The 23593-nt window shown below is 41.2% G+C and overlaps 1 protein-coding gene across 1 annotated transcript in view; it reads right to left on the reverse strand.

Annotated features, from left to right (window-relative positions):
* Positions 1-3625: 3625 nt before the first annotated feature.
* The window catches only part of NDUFA12 (NADH:ubiquinone oxidoreductase subunit A12), a 44792-nt gene continuing 24824 nt past the window's right edge, over positions 3626-23593 (reverse strand). Inside the window, exon 4 of the mRNA XM_010383917.2 lies at positions 3626-3908. Coding sequence (XP_010382219.1) covers positions 3728-3908 — 181 coding nt within the window. The 3' untranslated portion in view covers positions 3626-3727. The remainder of the gene's footprint in view (positions 3909-23593) is intronic.

A 23593-nucleotide genomic window follows, 5' to 3' on the forward strand; every position in this document is an offset into this window, starting at 1 on the left:
ATAAAACAAGGAAGTTCATATAAATAAACAGTAATAGGAAGTTCCTGAGGAAGCTACTGTAGATTAGATGACACAGAACATTCTGTTGAGGAGGTGATACTTGTAAAGTAAGATATGAATGATACCCAAAAAAGGAACAACACAAAGATGTTAATATTCTAGGCAGAAAGAAGAGCAAGTGCAAAGACCCAAGACAAGAATGAATCCAGTCTTTGAAGATTAGACAGAGGCTGACATATAGTGGGTGATGGAGGGAGAAACAAGAGGTGATATCAGAGGTAGGTCGACAAGGCACATCATAAGCACAAGCAGGGACTCCCACAGACAGTTCCATTGCCTTTTTTTTTTTTTTGAGATGGGAGTTTCACTCTTGTTGCCCAGGCTGGAGTACAATGGCACAATCTTGGCTCACTGCAACCTCCGCCTCCCGGATTCAAGCGATTCTCCTGTCTCAGCCTCCCAAGTAGCTGGGATTACAGGCACATGCCACCACGCCTAATTTTTGTATTTTTAGTAGAGCCAGGGTTTCATCATATTGGTCAGGCTGGTCTCGAGCTCCTGACTTCAGGTGATCCGCCTGCCTTGGCCCCAAAAAGTGCCGGGATTACAGGCGTGAGTCACCGCGCCTCTTCTTTTCTGTGAAGTGAGTTTCTCCGCCATGGACACTGTCCTACATATGACAAGGCAGAAAGCATTCTAATCCCATGAATGTTGATGTTGGCCAAGGCATGACAGGCAGGGAAAACAGACCCAAATTCAGAATCAGTGCCTATTCCCACAAAAACAAAGCATCTCTCCCTCCAATATGGAAGAAGTCCAATGAAATGAACTTGATGCAATGATGTTACTGGGCTTAGATGTGTGTTTTCTGTTGGGATCTTCGAGAAGCAGGTACTGAGACAAAGATTTGTTCTCAGAAGGTGATCTCAGTAATTATTTGGCTACTTTGTTCTAAATCTTTTTGGGTTACAGATCCAAGCCTCAAGGTTCATTTGCCAAGCTCTTCCCAAAACTTTTGCACAAATCTTCCATGTTGTTTTTTTCAATCTCTGACTATCTAGCGAGTGACTGGTTACGGTTATAGATCCTCACCTCAGATCATGTTTCCCTGAAGTCAAAGTACGTGATAAAAGGCAGTGCTTGGAATTTTGCCTACAAATTGAGATTCGCCCTCAACTGTCCTTCAAGACCACCCCAAATATACACAGTACATTTCTAGCTGATGGTGCCTGTTGTTCACAGTATCTGTAAACCGGGTTTGGCTTTTTTCATTCTCAGTTAACTGGACAATAACGCTCCACAAAGGTAAAGGGACAGATTGGTAGGGGCAAGGTGTGGGAATAGAGTAAAGGCACAGAGTCAGGAGAAATCTGTTCATACAAAGAAAATGTGTCTTCGTGACCTGTCTGGTCCCACCTGCTGGGTGATGGAGTGCTGCTAGAAATGGTCAACTTTATGAGTAGGTGGAATAAATAGCACCTGGTGTCCCCATAGTCTCCAACATCCCCAGTAGCAAATTAGAACCGTTTCTCAAAAGGAAAATAGTAATCTTCCAGAAGGGGGTATGACCTTGCTCCAAAGTCCTGTGGGCTTCCATTGTGATTCTCCTGGAGAAATTTGTCTCTGATGTTGGTAAGTCTCCTAATCAGCCAGACACTTTGAGAGGGCTGAGCAGCAGAGCTGCTTGGACTGCAGACTGGGCCACCTACAGGGACTAGTTTTGCTCTGCCAGCTTTTCAGGTCATCAGGCAAATAAATACGTGCAAAACACCTGTATGTTATATGCTGTCTCAAAAATCCAGGGCTAAAAAAGCCAAAACAACACACTGAATACAGTATCTCTTGAAGGCACTGAATTCAACCTGATCCAGCTAAGGGATACTCAGGGGATAGGGCTGCAGTAGACTAGTTTCTTACGACAGAGGAAGAGTTTCAAAAGAACTGGTTTTTGCGTGTTGGTTTCTTTAGCACAGTTGTTCAAAACATTGGCTGCAAATTGAACCACAAGGTGGTGCGGGGAGTTTTAAAAATTACTGATGCCTGGATCCTACCCTCAGAGATGCCGGTCTGATTGCCTGGGCTTCTGGATTATAAAAAAGCTAATATGCAGCCAAGGGCGAAGACCATTGTTCTAGTTCTTTCTAGATGTTCCTATACCAACAGCCAGGGTCCCACTCTATCCCTTCATTTTCATATAGGAAACCAAGGAGGTAAGTGAAGTCATACAATTACCCTGCATTTCACTTATAAACCAAAAGGTATCTGAGACAAGTCTCAATCAATTTAGAAAGTTTATTTTGCTGAGGTTAAGGCTGTGCCTGTGACACAGCTTCAGGGGGTCTTGACGACATGTGCCCAAGTGGTTGCGGTACAGCTTGCTTTTAGACACTTTAGGGAGACGTGAGATACCAATCAGTAGGTGTAACATGCACACTGGTTCCATCCAGTGAGACGGGACAACCTGAGGTAGGGGCTTCCAGGTCATAAGTAGACAAGAGACAAAAGGTTGCATTCTTTTGAGTTCTTAAGCAGCCTTCCACTGAATACACAGCTTAGTCTGGCTCAGTGAATCTGGATTTTTACATAAACAATAGGGCAGAGGAAGCAATCAGATACGCATTTATCTCCGGTGAGCCTCAGAGATGACTGAGTTCTGTCTGTCCTTTGTCCACAAGGAATTTCAAGGAGGGAGATACGTAGCTATTTATCTTTGTAGCTATTAATATCTTATTTAGGGATAAAATGGGGGTCAGGTTTGCCTGACATAGTTCCCAGCTTTACTTTTCCCTTGGCTTAGTGATTTTGGGGTCCCAAGATTTATTTTCCTTTCACACACTCGATGCCTTGAGTTGAGATTTGAGAATCAAGGTTTATTCTCTCTTAAGTCATTCAATGCCCTTGGAAACAACCGCCTGACTCCATAATCCTAGCATTTTTTTCCATCGCTATTAAATTGTTCCATGGTGGCTGCTACCAGTCTCCAGGGGCCTTATCCTCAGGGGGCTCGTGGATCCTGGTGACTAAAGGCTCCTTGATCACTGGAGCTGCGAGCTTTGCATCTGGAATACAGAGATGTGGGCCTTTCACCCTACCCAGACACAACAACCAATTCCAAAGATCCCGCGTTTCCTTGAAGGTCTTCTGCCTACCTCTGGTACCAATCTGAATATTAAAGACTTTTTTATTGGTAAGCAATAAAAAGAATCTGTGACCCTAGTTAGCTTAAAGAACTAAGAATATATTGGAATAGAGTCTAGGATAGTTTACAGTTTAAAATGAACCATTAAAGAAGCAGACTCAGGAAATAGGGTATCTCTGATAATCTCCTTAGAGAGCTTCAATATAAGTCACCCAGTTCTGATGACTTTCAGCCTTTGTGTCTCTCCATTCAAGTTCCAAGTTCCCATGAGAAAATGTGGCTTGGCTTAGGTCTTCCCATATAATGAGCTATGGTAGTAAGGTAGGGTCCCAAAGCACAAACAGGACCACAGAGGCTGTTTCCAGAAAAGGGAACTGTAAACCAGGCAGCTACCCCAATACAAGTCTACTTCAATCACCATGTTTGGAAGCATCTATTTTGCAGGTGGAAAACAACAAAGTGAAGGGCAAAAAGGCACGAAAGACATTGTTTAATCACACAATTTTAATCTAGTGAATGGTAAATAGTAAAAGAGTAATTACATGAAAAGCTCCATATTTTGCATGTTTCAACTGTTCTTCATTGTCTTTACTTGTAAGGTGTTGAAGGTGGGATCCACTCCTGAATCTTCTTTCTAGTGGTGGAATAAGGTACATATTGTTCTGGGGTGCCACTCACGTTGAATTTATGGTTTGTCCAAATGAATTTACGAGCAGTAAGTGGTTTTGTTGTTGGAGGATCATCAGTCATACTGTGAAGCCAACGATGCCTTGAAGAGGGGAAAAAATCCAAACAGTTATGAAGAGGCAGTACAGCACAATGGAAGGAGGGTTAAAAAGGTATTTTTTGTTGTTGTTGCTTGGGTTCAAGCCTCAGCTCCAACACTTACTAGCTGAATTCTTCTAAGCCTTAGTTTTTTTCCATCTGAACATCCCTACTCCTCAGGCATGGTATAAAGACAAAAGGAGATAATATACATAAAGCACATAGAAAAATTCTTGTGTATGGCAGATACTCAACAAATGTCAGCTACTGTTCTCATTACTGTATTTTTTTCCTTCATTTTCTTTCTTTCTTTTTTTGGAGGCAGGGTCTCACTCTGTCACCCATGCTGGAATGCAGTAGCACTATTATAGCTCATTGCAGCCTTGAACTCCTGGGCTCATGTGATACTCCTACCTCAGCCTCCTACGCAGCTGACACTATAAGAGCATGCCACCATGCCTGGCTAACTTTTAGAACATTTTTGTAGAGATAGGATCTCACTATGCTGCCCAGGCTGATCTCAAACTTCTGAGCTCAAGGGATCTTCCTGCTTCAGCCTCCCAAAGTGCTGGGATTATAGGTATGAGCCACCATGCCCGGCCCATTACTGTATCTTATCAAATCTGACACTATCCATTTTCAGACATGCCATTATTTTATCTACCTCTAAGAAAGAAAGATGCTACCAAATATATTATGGCACACTACTGATTATAATATGTATCCTAAGTTTAGATGTGCAAATATATTTTAGAATTGATAAAAATACAGTATTACTATTAGGTGCTAGAGGCCAATTCTGGATTTTCAGTATGCTCAGGTTACTCTGGCTCATGAAGGTCTAGTTTAAAACCCATGAGGTCAGCCGGGCGCGGTGGCTCAAGCCTGTAATCCCAGCACTTTGGGAGGCTGAGACGGGCGGATCACGAGGTCAGGAGATCGAGACCATCCTGGCTAACACGGTGAAACCCCGTCTCTACTAAAAATACAAAAAACTAGCTGGGCGAGGTGGCGGGCGCCTGTAGTCCCAGCTACTCGGGAGGCTGAGGCAGGAGAATGGCGTAAACCCGGGAGGTGGAGCTTGCAGTGAGCTGAGATCCGGCCACCGCACTCCAGCCCGGGTGACAGAGCAAGACTCCGTCTCAAAAAAAAAAAAAAAAAAAAAAAAAAAAAAAAAAAAAAAAAAAAACCCATGAGGTTCCTGCTGAGAAGAGTCTCTGATGCATTGTAAATTCAAGCATGTCAGTGTAAACACTGGAGAATATGCAACTTGTTATATTAAAAGATTAAATCAGGGCCAGGCACAGTGGCTCATGTCTATAATCCCAGAACTTTGGGAAGATGAGGTGGGAGGATCACTTGAGGCCAGAAGTTCAGGACCAGCCTGGGCAACATAGTGAGACCCTATCTTAAAAAAAAAGTTAAATCGACCCCCAATTCACAAATATTTCAGTCGTAAGTGCTTAACAATTTAATTTAAGAGGATATGTTCCAGAAATCAGACCTAAAAGCTGGATACCTGGAGTTGAAATGGAGGAGACCAGCGATGCTGCTGCTAATGACAGGGAAAGGAGGAATCAAAGTTTGTGGGACAGAGTTCGATCAAGCAGGAAGCTAAGCTGAGGGGTTTACATGGGAAAGAAGGGAAGAGAGAATTTGTCCCAGCCTCTAAGACCTGGAGCTCACAAGACAGAAACGACCCTATGGGGGGGGAAAAAAATGAGAGGCCAGTCACAGAACTGCAGCCCAGGGGTGGGGGAAAAAGGTGATTATCTAGCTGCAGAGAAAAGGACAAGAGGAGGATGTTTCAGTAGAATAACTAAAACTAAAGCTAATGAGAAACATTTTTGCTGCTATGTAAACCTAAGAATATTTGCTAGCAGTAATTGATAGATACAGATAGGTAATTGGCTAAAAACCAGTCTGAATACAGATAAAATATGATTACAGTTGCTATATTTATATCAAAAGATAATTGTTTCATGATCAGCTTATACAATGAAGAATGCAGAAAGCTGTACAAGCTAGGTCAGTGTCTGTCTTACATCCTTTAAAGGAAGCTGGGGATTAGTGAAAGTGACCTGGGCCAATACACTGTAACCATTCATATGAGCACATGAGCGCTGAAGCCCTTGTGAGACGATGGTGGTGAGCCAGGCTCCACTAACCACTCAGAGGGATTAGCTGTTAAAGTCAAGGCTGTCACTTATCAAGGGGCTTTATGTGAGCTTATGGCATAGCAGAAATATTTAACTTTTACCACGTTGAGTCAGCTTAACTAAAGAAAAATTTTATTCAAAAAATTGCTGTCAAGACTCCTGAAGGTTAAAATGATATTTAAGGAACCATAGTCCCAAGCTTATGCCTCTTCTGTTACTTAAGTGAGGAACTGAAGAGCTCATGGAGAAATGGAAAATGCTCCAAAAAAGTAAAAAATAATTTTTATCACAATACACAAAATCTGAAAATATTTATCCCGGCAAGGCTACATGCAAGAATCAGGGAATTAATAAATAATTAACTATACCCATTATAGCAGTTTATAAAGAATTATAAGAAAAAGGGAAATGTTTGTAGTCTGCTAGGCAAATATAACCCTTGCTATTTTATTATTAAATAAGGGGTAAATAAATCCTGTCTTTCAGACTGCCACACCAGAGAGTTTTACTTGCAAAACAGACTCTTAGCTGGGTCTTTTTTTTTTTTTTTTTTTTTTTTTTTGAGGCGGAGTCTGGCTCTGTCGCCCAGACTGGAGTGCAGTGGCCAGATCTCAGCTCACTGCAAGCTCCGCCTCCTGGGTTTACGCCATTCTCCTGCCTCAGCCTCCCGAGTAGCTGGGACTACAGGCGCCCGCCACCTCGCCCGGCTAGTTTTTGTATTTTTAGTAGAGACGGGGTTTCACCGTATTAGCCAGGATGATCTCGATCTCCTGACCTCGTGATCCTCCCGTCTCGGCCTCCCAAAGTGCTGGGATTACAGGCTTGAGTCACCGCGCCCGGCTTTTTTTTTTTTTTTTTTTTTTTTTTTAGACAGTCTTGCTCTGTGGCGCAGGCTGGAGTGCAGTGGCGATATCTTGGCTCACTGCAACCTCCACCTCCTGGCTCAGGTGATTCTCCTGCCTCAGCCTCCCCAGTAGCTGGGATTACAGGCGCATGCCACCATGCTGGGCTAATTTTTTTTATTTTTAGTAGAGATGAGGTTTCACCATGTTGTTCAGGCTGGTCTTGAACTCCTGGCCTCCAGTGATTCACCCGCCTCGGCCTCCCAAAGTGCTGAGATTAAGGCGTGAGTCACTGCGCCTGGCCAGAGATACTGACTTTTAAGTTATTTTTAAAAATCTGGCCAGGTGCAGTGGCTCAGGCCTGTAATCCCAGCACTTTGGGAGGCTGAGGCGGGCGGATCACTGGAGGCCAGAAGTTCGAGACCAGCCTGGCCAACATGGGCAAAACCCCATCTCTACTAAAAATACAAAAATCAGCCAAGGGGTGGTGGCACGCACCTGTAATCCCAGCTACTCGGGAGACTGAGGCATGAGAATTGCTTGAGCTGGGGAGGCGGAGGTTGCAGTGAGCTGAGATCTTGCCACTGCACTCCAGCCTGTGCTGCAGAGTGAGACTCTATCTCAAAATAAATAAATAAGCAAATAAGCCAACATACTAACTGCATTGTTTAGAAAACTGTGTTATAGTTGGCATTAGACTCACTTTAATTTTATATCCCAGTTATTAAAGGACAAAATATAAAATTATATATACTTGATAAAGTCAGTGCGACTGCAAATAAGGAGACTAGGAGAAAGGAAAAAGATTACAAATACAAAAGAGAAGACAATTTACAGTGAAAACATATTACATTGGGGAAAACTCAGTACTCAAATATATTGAAGTTATATCAAAATAAATGGAAAACAAAGATATTAAATCATAATTACTGTAATCTCCCCTATTGAAAAAAAGAAATTATTTTAACTTTTGGGAATGAAGCTTAAACTTGGAACACAACTCCAACAGAAACAAATCCCATAAATGGTTAATCCTATTTTGAGTTGTATAAGAAGAAAAAGTGTGTCTAAGAACAGGAGAGGGAGATTTTCTCCTTCTTTAAAAGCATGCTGCTTCACTTACACAGTCCCTCAGTTTGAGGATGTGAGCCACTCAAAGTGGAAAACAGAGGGATTTATTTGTGAAGAAAAACTAAAATAGCCTAAAAGGAAATTTAACAAATAAAAACATACAGACAACATAAAATACATTTTTTAAAAAACCATTGCAAATGAAAACACTCCTAAAGAGTGTTTTGTATTAATAACAAAGATAAGCAAGTTTAAGGTTCTCTTTTAGAAAATTGCCAGAAATAAAACATCACCAAATAATAGCCAACAACAATGCAGACAGGTTTTTTCCTTAATTGATACACAACATTTTATGTATTTGTGGGGGTACATTTGACATTTTGTTACAGGCACAGAATGTGTGCTGATTAAGTCAGGTCCCTGAGGTATCTCCATCACTGTATTTGTTATTTCTGTGTTGGAAGCAATTCATGTCCTCTCTTTTAGCTACTTTGAAATATACAATACTGCTTTGACTCGTTCTTCCTGGATAACATACATGATCAAGCTAAGGAATCAAAGACTGAAGTGGTGTCATCACAGCTCATTGCAGCCTCAAACTCCTGGGCTCAAGTGATCCTCCTGCCTCAGCCTCCCAAGCAGCTAGGACTACAGGTACACACCACCACACTTGGCTAATTTTAAAATTTTTTGTAGGCTGGGTGCGGTGGCTCATGCTTGTAATCGCAGCACTTTGGGAGGCTGGGGCGGATGGATCACGAGGTCAGGAGATCGAGACCATCCTGGCTAACACAGTGGAACCCCATCTCTACTAAAAATACAAAAAAAATTAGCCAGGCATGGTGGTGGGCGCCTGTAGTCCCAGCTACTCGGGAGGCTGAGGCAGGAGAATGGCATGAACCTGGGAGGCGGAGCTTGCAGCGAGCCGAGATCGCGCCACTGCTCCAGCCTGGGTGACAGAGCAATACTCCATCTCAAAATATTTTTTTGTAGAGATGGGGTCCTTATGTTGCCAGGCAGGCTAGTCTCAAACTCCTGGTCTCAAGCAATTCTCCTCTCTAAACTTTCCAAGGTGCTGGGATTACAGGCTGGCTTCTGACCATATTGTTCATGTTTCATATATTTTCACTTAGTATCACTGAGACTAGAAATGCCAAAGATATTTTTTATTTTATTTTATTTTATTTATTTTATTTTATTTTATTTTATTTTATTTTATTTTTGAGACGGAGTCTTGCTCTGTCGCCCAGGCTGGAGTGCGGTGGCCGGATCTCAGCTCACTGCAAGCTCCGCCTCCCGGGTTCACGCCATTCTCCTGCCTCAGCCACCCGAGTAGCTGGGACTACAGGCGCCGCCACCTCGCCCGGCTAGTTTTTGTATTTTTAGTAGAGACGGGGTTTCACCGTGTTAGCCAGGATGGTCTCGATCTCCTGACCTCGTGATCCGCCCGTCTCGGCCTCCCAAAGTGCTGGGATTACAGGCTTGAACCACCGCGCCCGGCCATTTTTATTTTTTTTTAAGACAGAGTCTCGTTCTGTAGCCCAGGCTGGATTACAATGGTACAATCTTGGCTCACTGCAACCTCTGCCTCCTCGGTTGAGGCAATTCAACCTCCCAATTACAGGCGCACGCCACCACACCTGGCTAATTTTTGTATATTTAGTAGAGACGAGGTTGCACCATGTTGTCCCGGATGGTCTCAAACTCCTGGGCTTGAGGGATCTGCCTGCCTCAGCCTTCCAAAGTGCTGGGATTACATGTGAGCCACCGCACCTGGCATAGAAACGCCAAAGATTTTTCAATTTTTCAAAAAATAAATATGAAAGACTAAGGAAAAACTCCAGCATGTTTTTTGAAGTAAAAATATTCATCATACTAAAACTATTACTCCATCTCACTTTAGTTTATGAGATATTCTCACACATACTGCTCTTTCACTTATTTAATACTCATCAAACTATTCTAAAGTCTAGGAAACAGGATTACAATGACTTTCCCAAGGTCCCACATGATTTATGTTACCGAGCTGAGGCTTGAACACAGCCTCCTAATGGTTCAATCAAGAACCTTTTGATTAGAAATTTAACTTTCGATCAATAGATGAAACTGGGTTGGGATTATGGTATCCACAAAACCCCTGAGATCCATCCAACCCCAGGATGGGAATGATACATTTAACAAATGTAAAAAACAAACATGGTTCATTATAAGACGGCAATTCAAACCTTGTTAGCACACTAACTATTATTTAATTAAGTGCAATCTGAATGAAAATCCCAATGGGGTTCTTCTTAGAGTTTCACAATATAATTGTAAGCTTCAGTTAAAGTTTATCCAAGAAAATTTTGAAAACTCAAAACAATCAGAAAGGCTGGCACTGGCATTATCAGACATTAAATGAATGTCTCAAACATTAGAATGCTATGGCAACTGACACAAAAGTACCATAAGAAAGTAGAAAAACCCCCAAGCAGACTAAAATGTATATAAGGTAAACTGGCATTTCAAATCATTGAGGAAAGTAAAAATCTCTCAACAAATTATGCTAGGATGATTTTGTTGGGAAACAAAAAAACACCGTAAGGCATAAGTTGAGAGGAGTGTAAAAAAAGATAAACAAAACAAAAGAAAAAAAAAGTTAGATTTCCCAAGTCATCAATGATTCCAGATAGATTAATAATGCTCAGGACCAGGCACAGTGACTCACACCTGTTATGCCATGGGAGGCCAAAGCAGGGGGATCACTTGAGGTCAAGAGTTTGAGACCAGGCTGGGCAGCATAGTGAGATCCCCATCTCGACAAAATAATTTTTGAAAATTTAGCCAGGCATGGTGGCACCTGTAGTCCCAACTACTCAGGAAGCTGAGGTGGGAGGATTGCTTGAACCCAGGAAATAGAGGCTGCAGTGAGACATGGCCTGCCACTGCACTCCAGCCTGAAGAACAGAGCAAGACTCTGTTTCTAAATAAATACATACATACACATATAAAAATAATAATCTCAGATACAAAACAAGTATTTATAATCATAGAATATATTGATATTCATAGAATATGAAGGATCACTTATAAAATTAATGTCAAAGGTAAAAAGCCATAAAAAGAAAAAAGCTGATAGATCTTACTATGTAAAAATTGAAAAAAGTATACAACATTGATGAAATACATTGAAGAGGACACCAAAAAAGGGAAATATATTCCAAGTTAATGGATTGGAAGAATCCACATTGTTAAAATGTCCATACTACCCAAAGCGATCTACAGATTCAGTGCAATCCCTATCAAAATACCAATCACTTCCTTCACAAAAATGGAAAAAAAAAAAAAAAAACAACCCAATCCTAAAACATATATGGAACCACAAAAGACCCAGAATAGCCAAAGCTGTCCTAAGCAAAAAGAACAAAACTGGAGAAATCACATTACACTGACTTCAAATTATACTACAGAGCGGCCGGGTGTGGTAGCTCACGCCTGTAATCCCAGCACTTTAGGAGGCTGAGGTGGGTGGATCACTTGAGGTCAGGGGTTTGAAATCAGCCTGGCCAACATGGTGAAACCCCATCTCTACTAAAAAATACAAAAATCAGCGAGTGTGGTGGCACGTGCCTCTAATCCCAGCTACTCGGGAGGCTGAGGCAGGAGAATTGCTTGAACCCAGGAGGTGGACATTGCAGTGAGCTGAGATGGCGCCACTGCACTCCAGCCTGGACAGTAGAGCAATGCTCCGTCTCAAAAAAAAAAAAAAAAAAAAAAAAAAAAAAAGAGTTTAAAAAAAAATATGACAGAGCTATGTTAATCAAAACAGCATTTTCACCAAAGGTGCCAAAAACATACACTGGGGAAAAGGTAGTCTCTTCTGGGAAAACTGGATATCCATATGCAGAAAAACGAAACTAGATTCCTATCTTTTGCTGTATTTTACAAAAATCAAATCAAAATGGATTAAAGACTTAAATCTAAGACCTTAAACTATGAAACCACTAAAAGAAAACATTGGGGAAACTCTACAGGAAATTGGTCTGGGTAAAAGTTTCTTGAGTAATAACCTGCAAGCACAGACAACCAGAGAAAAAAATGGGCAAATGAGATCACATCAAGTAAAAAGCTTCTGCACAGCAAAGGAAATAATCATCAAAGTGAAGAGACAACCCACAGAATGAGAGAAGATATTTGCAAATTACCCATCTAACAAGGGATTAATAACCAGATTATATAAGGAGCTCAAACAACTCTACAGGAAAAAATCTAATAATCTGATTAAAAATGGGTAAAAGATTTGAATAGACATTTCTCAAAAGAAGACAAACGAATGGCAAACAGACATATGAAAAAGTGTTCAACATCACTGATCATCAGATAAATGCAAATCAAACTTAAAATGAGGCTACTCTGGGCACACTGCCTATGGGGTAGCTCTGGTCCACAAGGAGCAGTAAAAAAAAAACCTACAATGAGATATTATCTCATCCCAGTTAAAATGGCTTTTATACAAAAGACAGGCAATAATAAATGCTGGCGAAGATGTGGCGAAAAGAGAACCTTCACACACTGTTGGTGGGAATGTAAGTTAGTACAACCATTATGGAGAACAGTTTAGAAGTTCCTCAAAAAACTAAAAATTGAGCTACCATATGATCCAGCAATCCTGCTGCTGGGTATAACCTAAAAGAAAGGAAATCAGTACAGTGAAGAGACTTTTGCACTTCCATGTTTGTTGCAGCATTGTTCACAATAGCCAAAATTTGGAAGCAACCTAAGTGTCCGTCAACAGATGGATCTTTAGAGAAAATGTGATACTTAATACAATGGGGTACTATTCAGCCATAAAAAAGAACAACATCCTGTCATTAGTAACAACATGGATGGAACTGGAGATCATTATGTTAAGTGAAATAAGCCAGGTACAGAAAGACAAACATTGCATGTTCTCATTTATCTGTAATACCTAAAAATCAAAACAATTGAACTCATGGAGATAGAGAGTAGCAGAATGATTACTAGAGGCTGGGAAGGGTAGTGGGGTTGGGTTAGGGATGAGGAGGAGGTGGGGATAGTTAATGGGCATAAAAAAAAAAGTCAGAAAGAATGAATAAGACCTAGTATTTGATAGCACAACATGATGACTATAGTCTATAATAATTTAATTGTACATTTTAAAACAACTAAAAGAGTATAATCGGATTGTATGTAACACCAAGGACAAATGCTTGAAGGGATAGGTACCCCATTTTCCATGATGTGATGATCACACATTGCATGCCTGTATCAAAACATCTCACCCCATAAATATATACAACTACTACGTATCCCCAAAATTAAGCTTTTTAAAAATTGAAATGTCGGCCGGGCGCAGTGGCTCACACCTGTAATCCCAGCACTTTGGGAGGCCGAGGCGGGCGGATCACGAGGTCAGGAGATTAAGACCATCCTGGCTAACACGGTGAAACCCCGTCTCTACTAAAAATACAAAAAAAATTAGTCGGGTGTGGTGGTGGGCACCTGTAGTCCCAGCTACTCAGGAGGCTGAGGCAGGAGAATGGCGTGAACCCAGGAGGCGGAGCTTGCAGTGAGCCGAGATGGCGCCACTGCACTCCAGCCTGGGCAACAACAGAGCAAGACTCCGCCTCAAAACAACAACAACAACAACAACAAATTGAAATGTCTATGTGCTAAAACACTATAAACAGGATTAAAGGTTAAAAGAAACGGGAAAATATTTGTAATAGGCAGAAAAAAGGTTCATCTATCATTACAAATCAGAGAAAGTCAAATATCCAATAGAAAACTGATAAAAAAAATATTAAGAGATGTCAACAAAGAAAAAAATTATAGGAGCAAACAATGAAGTTTAATCAAGGCAATGTTCATTAAAACAAGGTAAAATTTTTTACTTGCTAAATTGGCAAAGATTTAAAAAACCCAGAATCAGTGAACTTAAAGAGAAATCAATACTCATATACTATTGAATACATTTATCCTGAGAATATAAATTGGTATAGCCCTTCTAGAGGGCAATTTGGCAGCAGGTATCAAAAACTTATAAAACATGTATACTCCTGGTGGATCCATTTCCATTTAAGGAAATGAGGGTATGGATACTCAAGTACAAGGATATTTATCAGCTTTATTTATAACAATGAAAGAATGGACAGATCAAACCAAAAATAAAGGGAATAGCTCATGGCATATCCATATGATGGGAAAACTAAGGCATTATTAAAAATTATGCTACAGAGAATATTTTGGCCAGGTATGGTGCCTCACACCTGTAATCCTAGCACTTCTGGAGGCCAAGGCGGGAGGATCGCTTGAGGCCATGAGTTCAAGACCAGCCTGGGCAACATAATGAGACCCCATGTCTACAAAAAAATGCAAAAATTAGCCAGGCATGGTGACAGGCACCTGTAGTCCTAGCTACTTGGGAGGCTGAGGCAGAGATCACATGAGCCCAGGAGTTCAAGGCTGCAGAAAGCCATGATGGTGCCTGGATGGGGACGGGGGTGGGGAAGGGGGGATCCCATTTGTAAGAAAAAAAAAGAGAATATTTTATGACTTGAGAAAATGTTCACCATATCTAAGTTTTAAAAGCAGGTTATTTGCCTAATTTATTTAATACTTATATATAGCACTTGTAAATCATGGGCACTAATCTATATACTTTACAAATATTAACCTATTTGATCCTTATAACAACTCAAGTGGTAAATATTATCCAAATTTAATAAGTGAGAAAACTAGGGTGCCAAGAGTTAAAATAACTTGTTAACCCAGGCTACTTCTTCAAAAAGCTCAATTACATTAATAACAAAACAAAAGAATATATATGCATAGAAAACGAGGAGGTAAGAATAATAGTTGTCCCTAGTATCTATAGGGGATTGATTCCAGGACACCCTGTGGATCCCAAAATCCACAAATGATCATTTGTAGATATGCAAATGTAGCATTTGCATATAATTTAGGCACAACCTCCTGTATACTTTAAATCATCTCCAGGTTACTTATAAAGCCTAATACAATGTCTGCATATCACTTCATTCATGTGGGTTCAACATAATACTTGGAACTCAGCAAATCTGGCTTTTTGGAACTTTGTGAACTTTTTTCTGATATAATTTCCACCCGATGTTGGTTTAATCCACGGATGCAGAACCCACAGATACTGAAGGATGAATGTATATCAAAATGTTAATAGCAGTGGCTTCTACAAGTGGTGGGATAACAGGTTATTCTTATTTCTTTTGTTATTTTTTGAATTTTCTGTAATGAACATGCTGAGCTGTTCTTCATTCACCAAGAGTAACACACAGTTTATTTCCACATCCCACATATGGAATTTTCCAACAAGGCATCTTTGTAAAATGTTAGAATCAATATTAAATGAAGCAATGAATACTCAGTGAAATGTGTTAAATTGAGTTTTAAAAATCGAAGCAATCTTGTCTTCTGCTTATAATGAACATATTTTAACAGAGAACGGTTATAAAGAAAAGTAACATTCTGTAACATAAGAGAAACTACCTAATTATGCAGTTTGTAGTTTCTTAGAACACAGTCTCCTAATATTCTGATTTTCTGGAGCAGAAAATAAACATTAGGAAGGACTTACTTTGAAGAAAATATTATCAGCCATTGACAGCTAGCAATTTATTTAGAGAAATAATATTTTAAAAGACTATAACAGGCTAGGCACAGTGGCTGTCACATATAATCCCAGTGCTTTGGGAGGCCAAAGTTGGAGGATCACTTGAGGCTAGGAGTTTGACACCTTCTGTCTCAAAAACAAAAACATTAGCTTGGTGTGGTGGCATGCACCTATACTCCCAGCTACTCAGGAGGTGGAGGCAGAAGGATGGCTTAAGCTCAGGATTTTGAGGTTGCAGTGAGTTATGATCATGGCACTACATTTGGCCTGGGTGACAGAGCAAGACCTTGTCTCAAAAAAACAAAAACAAAAACAAAAACAAACAAACAAACAAAAAACACTCCTCTGCCCTCGCCCAAAAAATCCCACAAAACTATAACAAATGATTCAGTGGGTCAAAGTACTAAAAAGGACAGGTTGAAATTGCAGTGTAATTCTGAGGTAAATCTAGTTTCAAATTCATTAACAAGCTATAAAGGAGTAGCAGAAGATGCCATTTTTGAATCAGCTAAAGTGAAGAAAACTGATTATCATACCCAAAAAATAATGTTTGTTTCAAGTAAAATAGTATATGTACATTCATTCATTCAACAAATATTTTTTGAAGAAATACTATGTGGCTGGCACTGTTCTAACATGGTATTTGGGGAAATATACAATAAATTAAATAATATATAAAAAACATTAAGCAGAGGTAGGTAAGTGCCACCAAGGAAAAAACTAGAGCAGGGGAAGAGTATGGAGTATGACAGGGAACAGGGCTCTTATAGACTAGATCACCTGAAGAGCCACTGGATTGGCACTTGAATAAAGTGAAGGTGTGTGAGCCAAGCCAAATCTGGGGAAAAAGCTAGTGCAGAGACTGAGTTGGGAGTATGCTCACTGTTCAAGGAAAAGCAAGAAGGCCAATGTGGCCAAGTCAGAGTCAACAGGGCAGTGACTAGGACAGTGCATGCAGACTGCGATCACACAAGGCCTTGCAGACCATGGAAGGAGCTGGGGTTTTTACTCTCACCGTGATGGGAAGTCACTGGATCATTCTGAGCAGAGACTTGATGTGATCTGATTTACATTAAAAAATAGGCACTCTCATCACTTAGCATGTTGGGAACACTAGTGTACTGCAAGAATGTTATCAAACCAGTTAGGAGGTGACTGTAGATGTCCAGGCAAGAGAAAATTGTGCCTTGGACTAGGGTAACAGTCACAGAGGCAGTGATGAGACATGGGACATACTCAGAAACGAAAGCAGGATGAATTTGCTAATAGACTGCACATTAGAGAAATGAAACTGGGGGATGACACTGAACTTTCGGGCTTGAGTAAACAAGAGTCATTTAAGTGCTTAGGAACATTCTGCTTGATAGCTTAATCTGCCTATACACTGGGGATTTGAAGAATTGAAAAATATCAAATATCAAATATGTTCAATTTATAAATGTGACCTAAAATGCTTAAAGAGATGTATTAACTAAATTTGCAAATGGGTATTACTGTTTAGGACAATGTAATCCTTTCCATTAGAGTTTACCAAACATTCATCAAAGAACAAGAGAAAATGACTGTTCTTTATTTTCAGGCAAAAAATAATTCAATTTACTAATCTTTTTATCCTATTTATAAATTGAACCTCAAGAATGAAAAACAATTAGGTTTTTACATTTGCAACTATAATAAATAGTATATTAATTTTAAATCCAAATTGCCCAACAATCCTTTCTAAATACAAAAGCCCCACAGAAACTAAAAAACTCGAATTGACACAGTATTTAGTCACATAGGAAAAATGTCTGTGACATATTAAGTGAGGGGAGGGAGAAGCAAGTCTGAAAATGTTGCATACATTATGTGAGAAATGTGTATGTATATTGTTCTTTATAATAATAAGCTTTCTTCTAAAGAAGTTGTGACCAATAAACTACAATCAGTTTTTCACACACTGTGGTCTTGAAAAAACATTCCTCTGGAGTCCCAGCTACACGGGAGGCTGAGGCAGGGGGATGCTTGAGCCCAGGAGTTCAAGGCTGTAGTGTGCTATGATTGCACCTGTGAATAGCTCCTGCACTCCATCCTTGGCAACATGGCAAAACCCCACCTCTAAAACAAACACTCCCAAAACATTCTTTCTCTACCCAAAAGCAGACCCAAAATGTTAACAGTATTGCCAAAGAATCAGAGCTTATTTTTGTTTCTACCTCATATTAATATTTCTCTGGATTTCCAAATTTTCTATAGCAATTGTATATTCTTATAATCAGAAAAAATATTTTAATGGTGACTATAAGAACTGTTTTAATAACATGAAAAATTGCTTATAATATTGATGGAAAAAAGCAAGAAAGATGGAATATGGTTATGAACACAACTACACAGAAAAGTTTTAAAAGGGGCCGGGCGCAGTGGCTTACACCTGTAATCCCAGTACTTTGGAAGGCTGAGGCAGGTGGATCACACGAGGCCAGGAGTTTGAGACCAGCCTGGCTAACATGGAGAAATCCCACTCCTATAAAAACAACAACAACAACAACAACAACAACAACAACAACAACAACCCCCCAAAAAAAAAAAAAAAAATAGCCAGGTGTGGTGGTGGGCACCTGTAATTCCAGCTACCCAGGTGGCAGGGGCACAAGAATTGCTTGAACCTGGGAGGCGGAGGGTGCAGTGAGCTGAGATCATGCCACTGCACTCCAGCCTGGGTGACAGAGCAAGACCCTGTCTCCAAAAAAAAAAAAAAAAAAAAAGGATTCATAGAACAATGTCCAATATTGACAGTGCATGTCTACTAGGGCTATGTGGATCATTCTCCTTTGCTAGAATGTTTAAACTTTTCTGATCTCTCCTCATTTCTTTCAAGAACAGATTCTATGTAGATTCTATGAATTTCATATTGCCAAATCACATGAACATTTTTCTGTCATCATCTTCTTCAACCTCTTGGCAACAATCAATACGAGGCTTCCCTTGCTGAAATACTCCTCTTTCTTCCCTTTCCTCCTACCTTGCTAGCTACTTATCATTGTTCTCTGCTGGTTTGGCAGGTTTGACCATTGTTCTAAGCTCAATTCGCATATCCAGCTGTTTACTTGATACATATCTAATCATGTGGATTTCACAAGAGGTATCACACACTATGTCGAAAAAGAGGGTTCTGATTCTAATTCTCCACCCCTACCAACCTGCCCTTCTATAAGTCCTCCCATCTCAGTGAATGGTCCCAGCATTATGGTACCAACCACCCAGGCCCCAAACCTATGAATCATCCTTGATTCTTCTCTATCACCTCCATGTAATGGCCCCCGCCTGCCATGCTATTTCTCTACAAAGCCTTCTAGAACACATTGTGCCAAATGAAAAACAGCTGACTATCACGATGTTAGGCATCTCAAACAAATTAACCTTTCAAGGACAAAACCATTTATTAATTTTTCCCTGGCCACAGAAAAATTTTCAGGGATAAAATTATTTTCTGTTAAAAAAAAAGAAATCCTTTACTATACACTACTATTTTTTAAACGATGTACTTATGTATTACTTCAGTAAATTAATTTTAATAAGAAAAATCAATGTATGAGGAGAGACTAGTGTAACTATGCTGAGAGAAAGACACGTTACTAAGAAATGAACAGAAAGTGCCACCAAGTGGGAAAATGGTATACATACAATAGAGAAAAATCTATCCAAGCCATGTCTTGTTTTGGTTTTCTTTAACTTGGTTCAAAGGACTTCAAGGGTCCAATACTTCAAACCACAAAAAAGCACATCTTCATTTTTTCCGATACAAGTGAAAACAGTAATTTTATACAGCCGTGCATGAAATAGCCCAAACTTTCTACTTTTCTACACTAATTCTATATAAAAGCTAACTACCATAACAATGAAATTGAAGACTTCTGTGTGTTACTGTACAGACGGTGGCAATTAGATAACTTCAGAATAAAACTGAAGGCAATAAATGTGGTATTGAACAAAATAAAGACAAGAAAAAGTAGTATAGAATAGTATTTGGGCTGGGCACAGTGGTTCACGCCTGTAATGTCAACACTTTGGGAGGCCAAGGCAGGTGGATAGCTCGAGCCCAGGAGTTTGAGACCAGCCTGGGCAACATGACAAAACCCTGTCTCTACAAAATACATACATACATACATACATACATACATACATACATACATACATACAAAAAGTAGCCAGGCGTGGTGGCCTGTGCCTATAGTCCCAGCTACTCCAGGGGCTGAGGCAAGAGGATGGCTTGAGCCCGGGGGGTCAAGGCTGCAGTAAGCCAAAATCGTACCATTGAAATCCAGCCTGGGTGACAGAGTGAGACCTTGCCTCAAAATAAAATAAAATGTTACTTGTTATCAACTTTAATACTTTCAGAGTATTCTACTGAATTAAATTAAATATAAATTGCTGAAGAAGAAATTAAATCTTGTTGCTGATCCCATAAGAGAATAAAACACATAGGAAAATGAAGGTACTGTAAAAAAAAAAAAAAAACAAAAAGCAAAAAACCAGACACTAAATTAGAACACAGTATTAGTACTAGTATTCATTAAATGCCTATAAACTACAAGAGAACAAAGACCATACATATTTCACTCACCACTGTGAATATATAAACCCATCAAGGCCTGACATATGGGGGGTGCTCAATATATATTTGTTGAATGAATCAAGTTTGCAAGCAGACTGTGTTAGGTTCTAGGCAATCCCCGTTTCTTATTTTCAAGGCACGTGTAGCTCAACTGCCCATCTGAGAAGTTTGCACCACCATCTTTTGTTTTTGTACTGGTGGACTTAGCAGTCTTTACTGGTGGCTGGCAGATTCAAAGAAGTGAAGGCCTTTAGACCAGAGAGATAAAATGAACTCATTTTTCCACAAGATTTCTAATGTTTCCCATAAGATTAGAGAACATTAAGTGAAACAGAGAAGCTGACTAAAATTCTATCCAAAACACTAATGTCTCTAAGGGAAATCTTTCCCTAGGTGAGATTATGCAGCTACTGAACAGACTCATAAGACTATCACATTTGGTACCTGAGAACTCAGGACAGAGGACAGGAATCACAGTTTGCCAGCCGGGCAGCATCAGAGGTTCCTCTCCCTGGGAGTCTGTGCCATTACTCATGCAAGTGACAGCTCACCCAGCTGTCCAGAAGCTTTTCTACTTTTTATTTTTATTTTTTCGAGACGGAGTCTCTGCTCTGTCGCCCAGGCTGGAGTGCAGTGGCGCAATCTCGGCTCACTGCAAACTCCGCCTCCCAGGTTCACGCCATTCTCCTGCCTCAGCCTCCCGAGTTAGCTGGGACTACAGGCGCCCACCACCATGCCCAGCTAATTTTTTTTTTTTTTTGTAGTTTTAGTGGAGACGTGGTTTCACTGTATTAGTCAGGATGGTCTCAATCTCATGACCTTGTGATCCGCCTGCTTTGGCCTCCCAAAGTGCTGGGATTACAGGTGTGAGCCACCGCGCCCGGCCCAGAAGCTATTTTCTTTAACTCCCGAGATGATGCAGCACAGGCTCGAGGGAGAAGAGAGCAACATGAGGCAGGTGCAGGAGCTGCCTTAACTTCAAAGCTTTATGCTCCACCAAAGCCAACGTCTCTAATAACTCCAAAGGTATACTTCAGGATTCCCTTTCCCACAGGGTCATGACAGTTCTAAGAGCAGCAGCACTCACCAGGCATTTCTAATGCCTCTTCAATCCAGATGCAATTTCCCAAACACAGGTCGATTTTATGTTGCAATACTGTTTTTTTTTTTTTTGAGACGGAGTCTTGCTCTGTCGCCCGGGCTGGAGTGCAGTGGCCGGATCTCAGCTCACTGCAAGCTCCGCCTCCCGGGTTTACGCCATTCTCCTGCCTCAGCCTCCCGAGTAGCTGGGACTACAGGCGCCGGCCACCTCACCCAGCTAGCTTTTTTTGTATTTTTTAGTAGAGACCGGGTTTCACTGGGTTAGCCAGGATGGTCTTGAACTCCTGACCTCATGATCCGCCTGTCTCGGCCTCCCAAAGTGCTGGGATTACAGGCTTGAGCCACCGCGCCCGGCCGCAATACTGTTAATACAATTTTATCTGGTTTCCAGGATAACAGAGCCAGGCATTTAACTGAAGGTCATATTCTCCTAAACCTTAATTTATAAAGTTAAGTTGAATACTACACTAGATAAAATCAAACCAAAATCCTATCTCCAGCACCAATCTCTATCCTAACCAACAGGCTAGCTTTCAACTGTCTACTCACCTTCTCACGTGGTCATCTATCAAGCTTCTCATAGGTAACGTAGACTACCTCTTCTAAACCTGCTCCCCCTACTCCACTCTTCCCTATCTCAGTAACTGTACCTCTAGTAGTTCATGTGAAAAATCCCGAAGTCATCCCTGACTGGTTTTTCTTTCAAAAGCCAATCAATCAGCAAATCCTGCTGACCCCATCTTACTTGGCACCCTCTAAGAGGGCCTCCAGTGATCGGCCGCCTCCTGGTATTCACACCCTTGTTTAATACCCTCTTCTTAAGTGTGGCTGGAATGACTGACTTGCTTCTAAAAAACAGACAGCTGAAGTATGGGATGTCACTTCCTAGATGAGGTTTAAAAAGACTGTGCCGTCCACCTTGGTCTGGGGAAGCCAGGCGCCATGTCATGAGGTGGGTGGTCTGTGTAGAGGTCTACTGAGTGAGCTGGGAAGCAAATCTTCTGAGGTCTACAGCCACGTGAGTAAGTGTGGCAGTGGGTCCTTCCCAAGCCAAACCTTGAGAGCACAGCAGCCTCAGACAAGATCTCAATTGTAACCTTGTGAGACCCTGAGCCTGAGGCACCCAGCTAAGCTACACTCAAATTGCTGTGAGATAATATTTACTGTCTTTTTTTTTTTTGAGACGGAGTCTTGCTCTGCCGCCCGGGCTGGAGTGCAGTGGCCAGCTCTCAGCTCACTGCAAGCTCCGCCTCCCGGGTTCACGCCATTCTCCTGCCTCAGCCTCCCGAGTAGCTGGGACTACAGGCGCCCGCCTCGTCACCCGGCTAGTTTTTTGTATTTTTTTAGTAGAGACGGGGTTTCACCGTATTAGCCAGGATGGTCTCGATCTCCTGACCTCGTGATCCGCCCGTCTCGGCCTCCCAAAGTGCTGGGATTACAGGCTTGAGCCACCACGCCCGGCCAATATTTACTGTCTTAAGCTAAGTTTGGGATAACTTGTTCCACAGTAATAGACAACTAATACAACCCCAAACCTCCCAACCTGCGTCACTAGCACCCTAGTCCAACCCCATCAACAGTCTAGATCATGACTTACAACAGCTTCTTAAGCGATTAGCCTGCTTCCACACTTGCCTTGCCCCCTTCCTTTATTCTTCATAGCAACCACAGAGATGCTTTAAAAATGTAAATCAGAGTGCAAAAGTCATTAAGATGGCCGGAGGAATGTAGACATCTGCACTTGGTATGTGAGGAGAATGCTGTGGTAGCCCAGCAGGATGTGTCAGAGCTTTGTGGGGAAAAGAGCCTGTCCACACAAGGAGAGGGGAGGGTGGCAAGCTGGTTTGGGGGCTGGAGGCAAACTGGGGTAAGGAGGAAGTTCAGTGGGGGAGGGGGATGAGAGGGCAGCAATAGGAACTTAGTCACACACAGTGGAATTGAAAAAATAACTATATTAAGAAAAAAACCAGCTATACATGTGGAGAGGGAGAAAACTAGAGTGTAACCTGTAGTGTCGGACTGCCGTCAGTGGTACTGGTGGGGACACACAATCATTACACCTGTTGTTCCCTAGCTTCTCCACTGAGAAGGACTGGGAGCACTGACATTCCAATAACGATGAGCACAGCTGACATTCATATCTTCATTTCTAATACCACTCTCCACTAAAAAACAAGCAAACGGTTGGCTGTGGTGGCTCAAACCTGTAATCCCAGCACTTTGGGAGGCTGAGGTGGACGAATCACCTGAGGCTGCGAGTTCGAGACCAGCCTG

Source organism: Rhinopithecus roxellana, chromosome 10 (assembly GCF_007565055.1).
Source record: "Rhinopithecus roxellana isolate Shanxi Qingling chromosome 10, ASM756505v1, whole genome shotgun sequence".
Taxonomy (NCBI): domain Eukaryota; kingdom Metazoa; phylum Chordata; class Mammalia; order Primates; family Cercopithecidae; genus Rhinopithecus; species Rhinopithecus roxellana.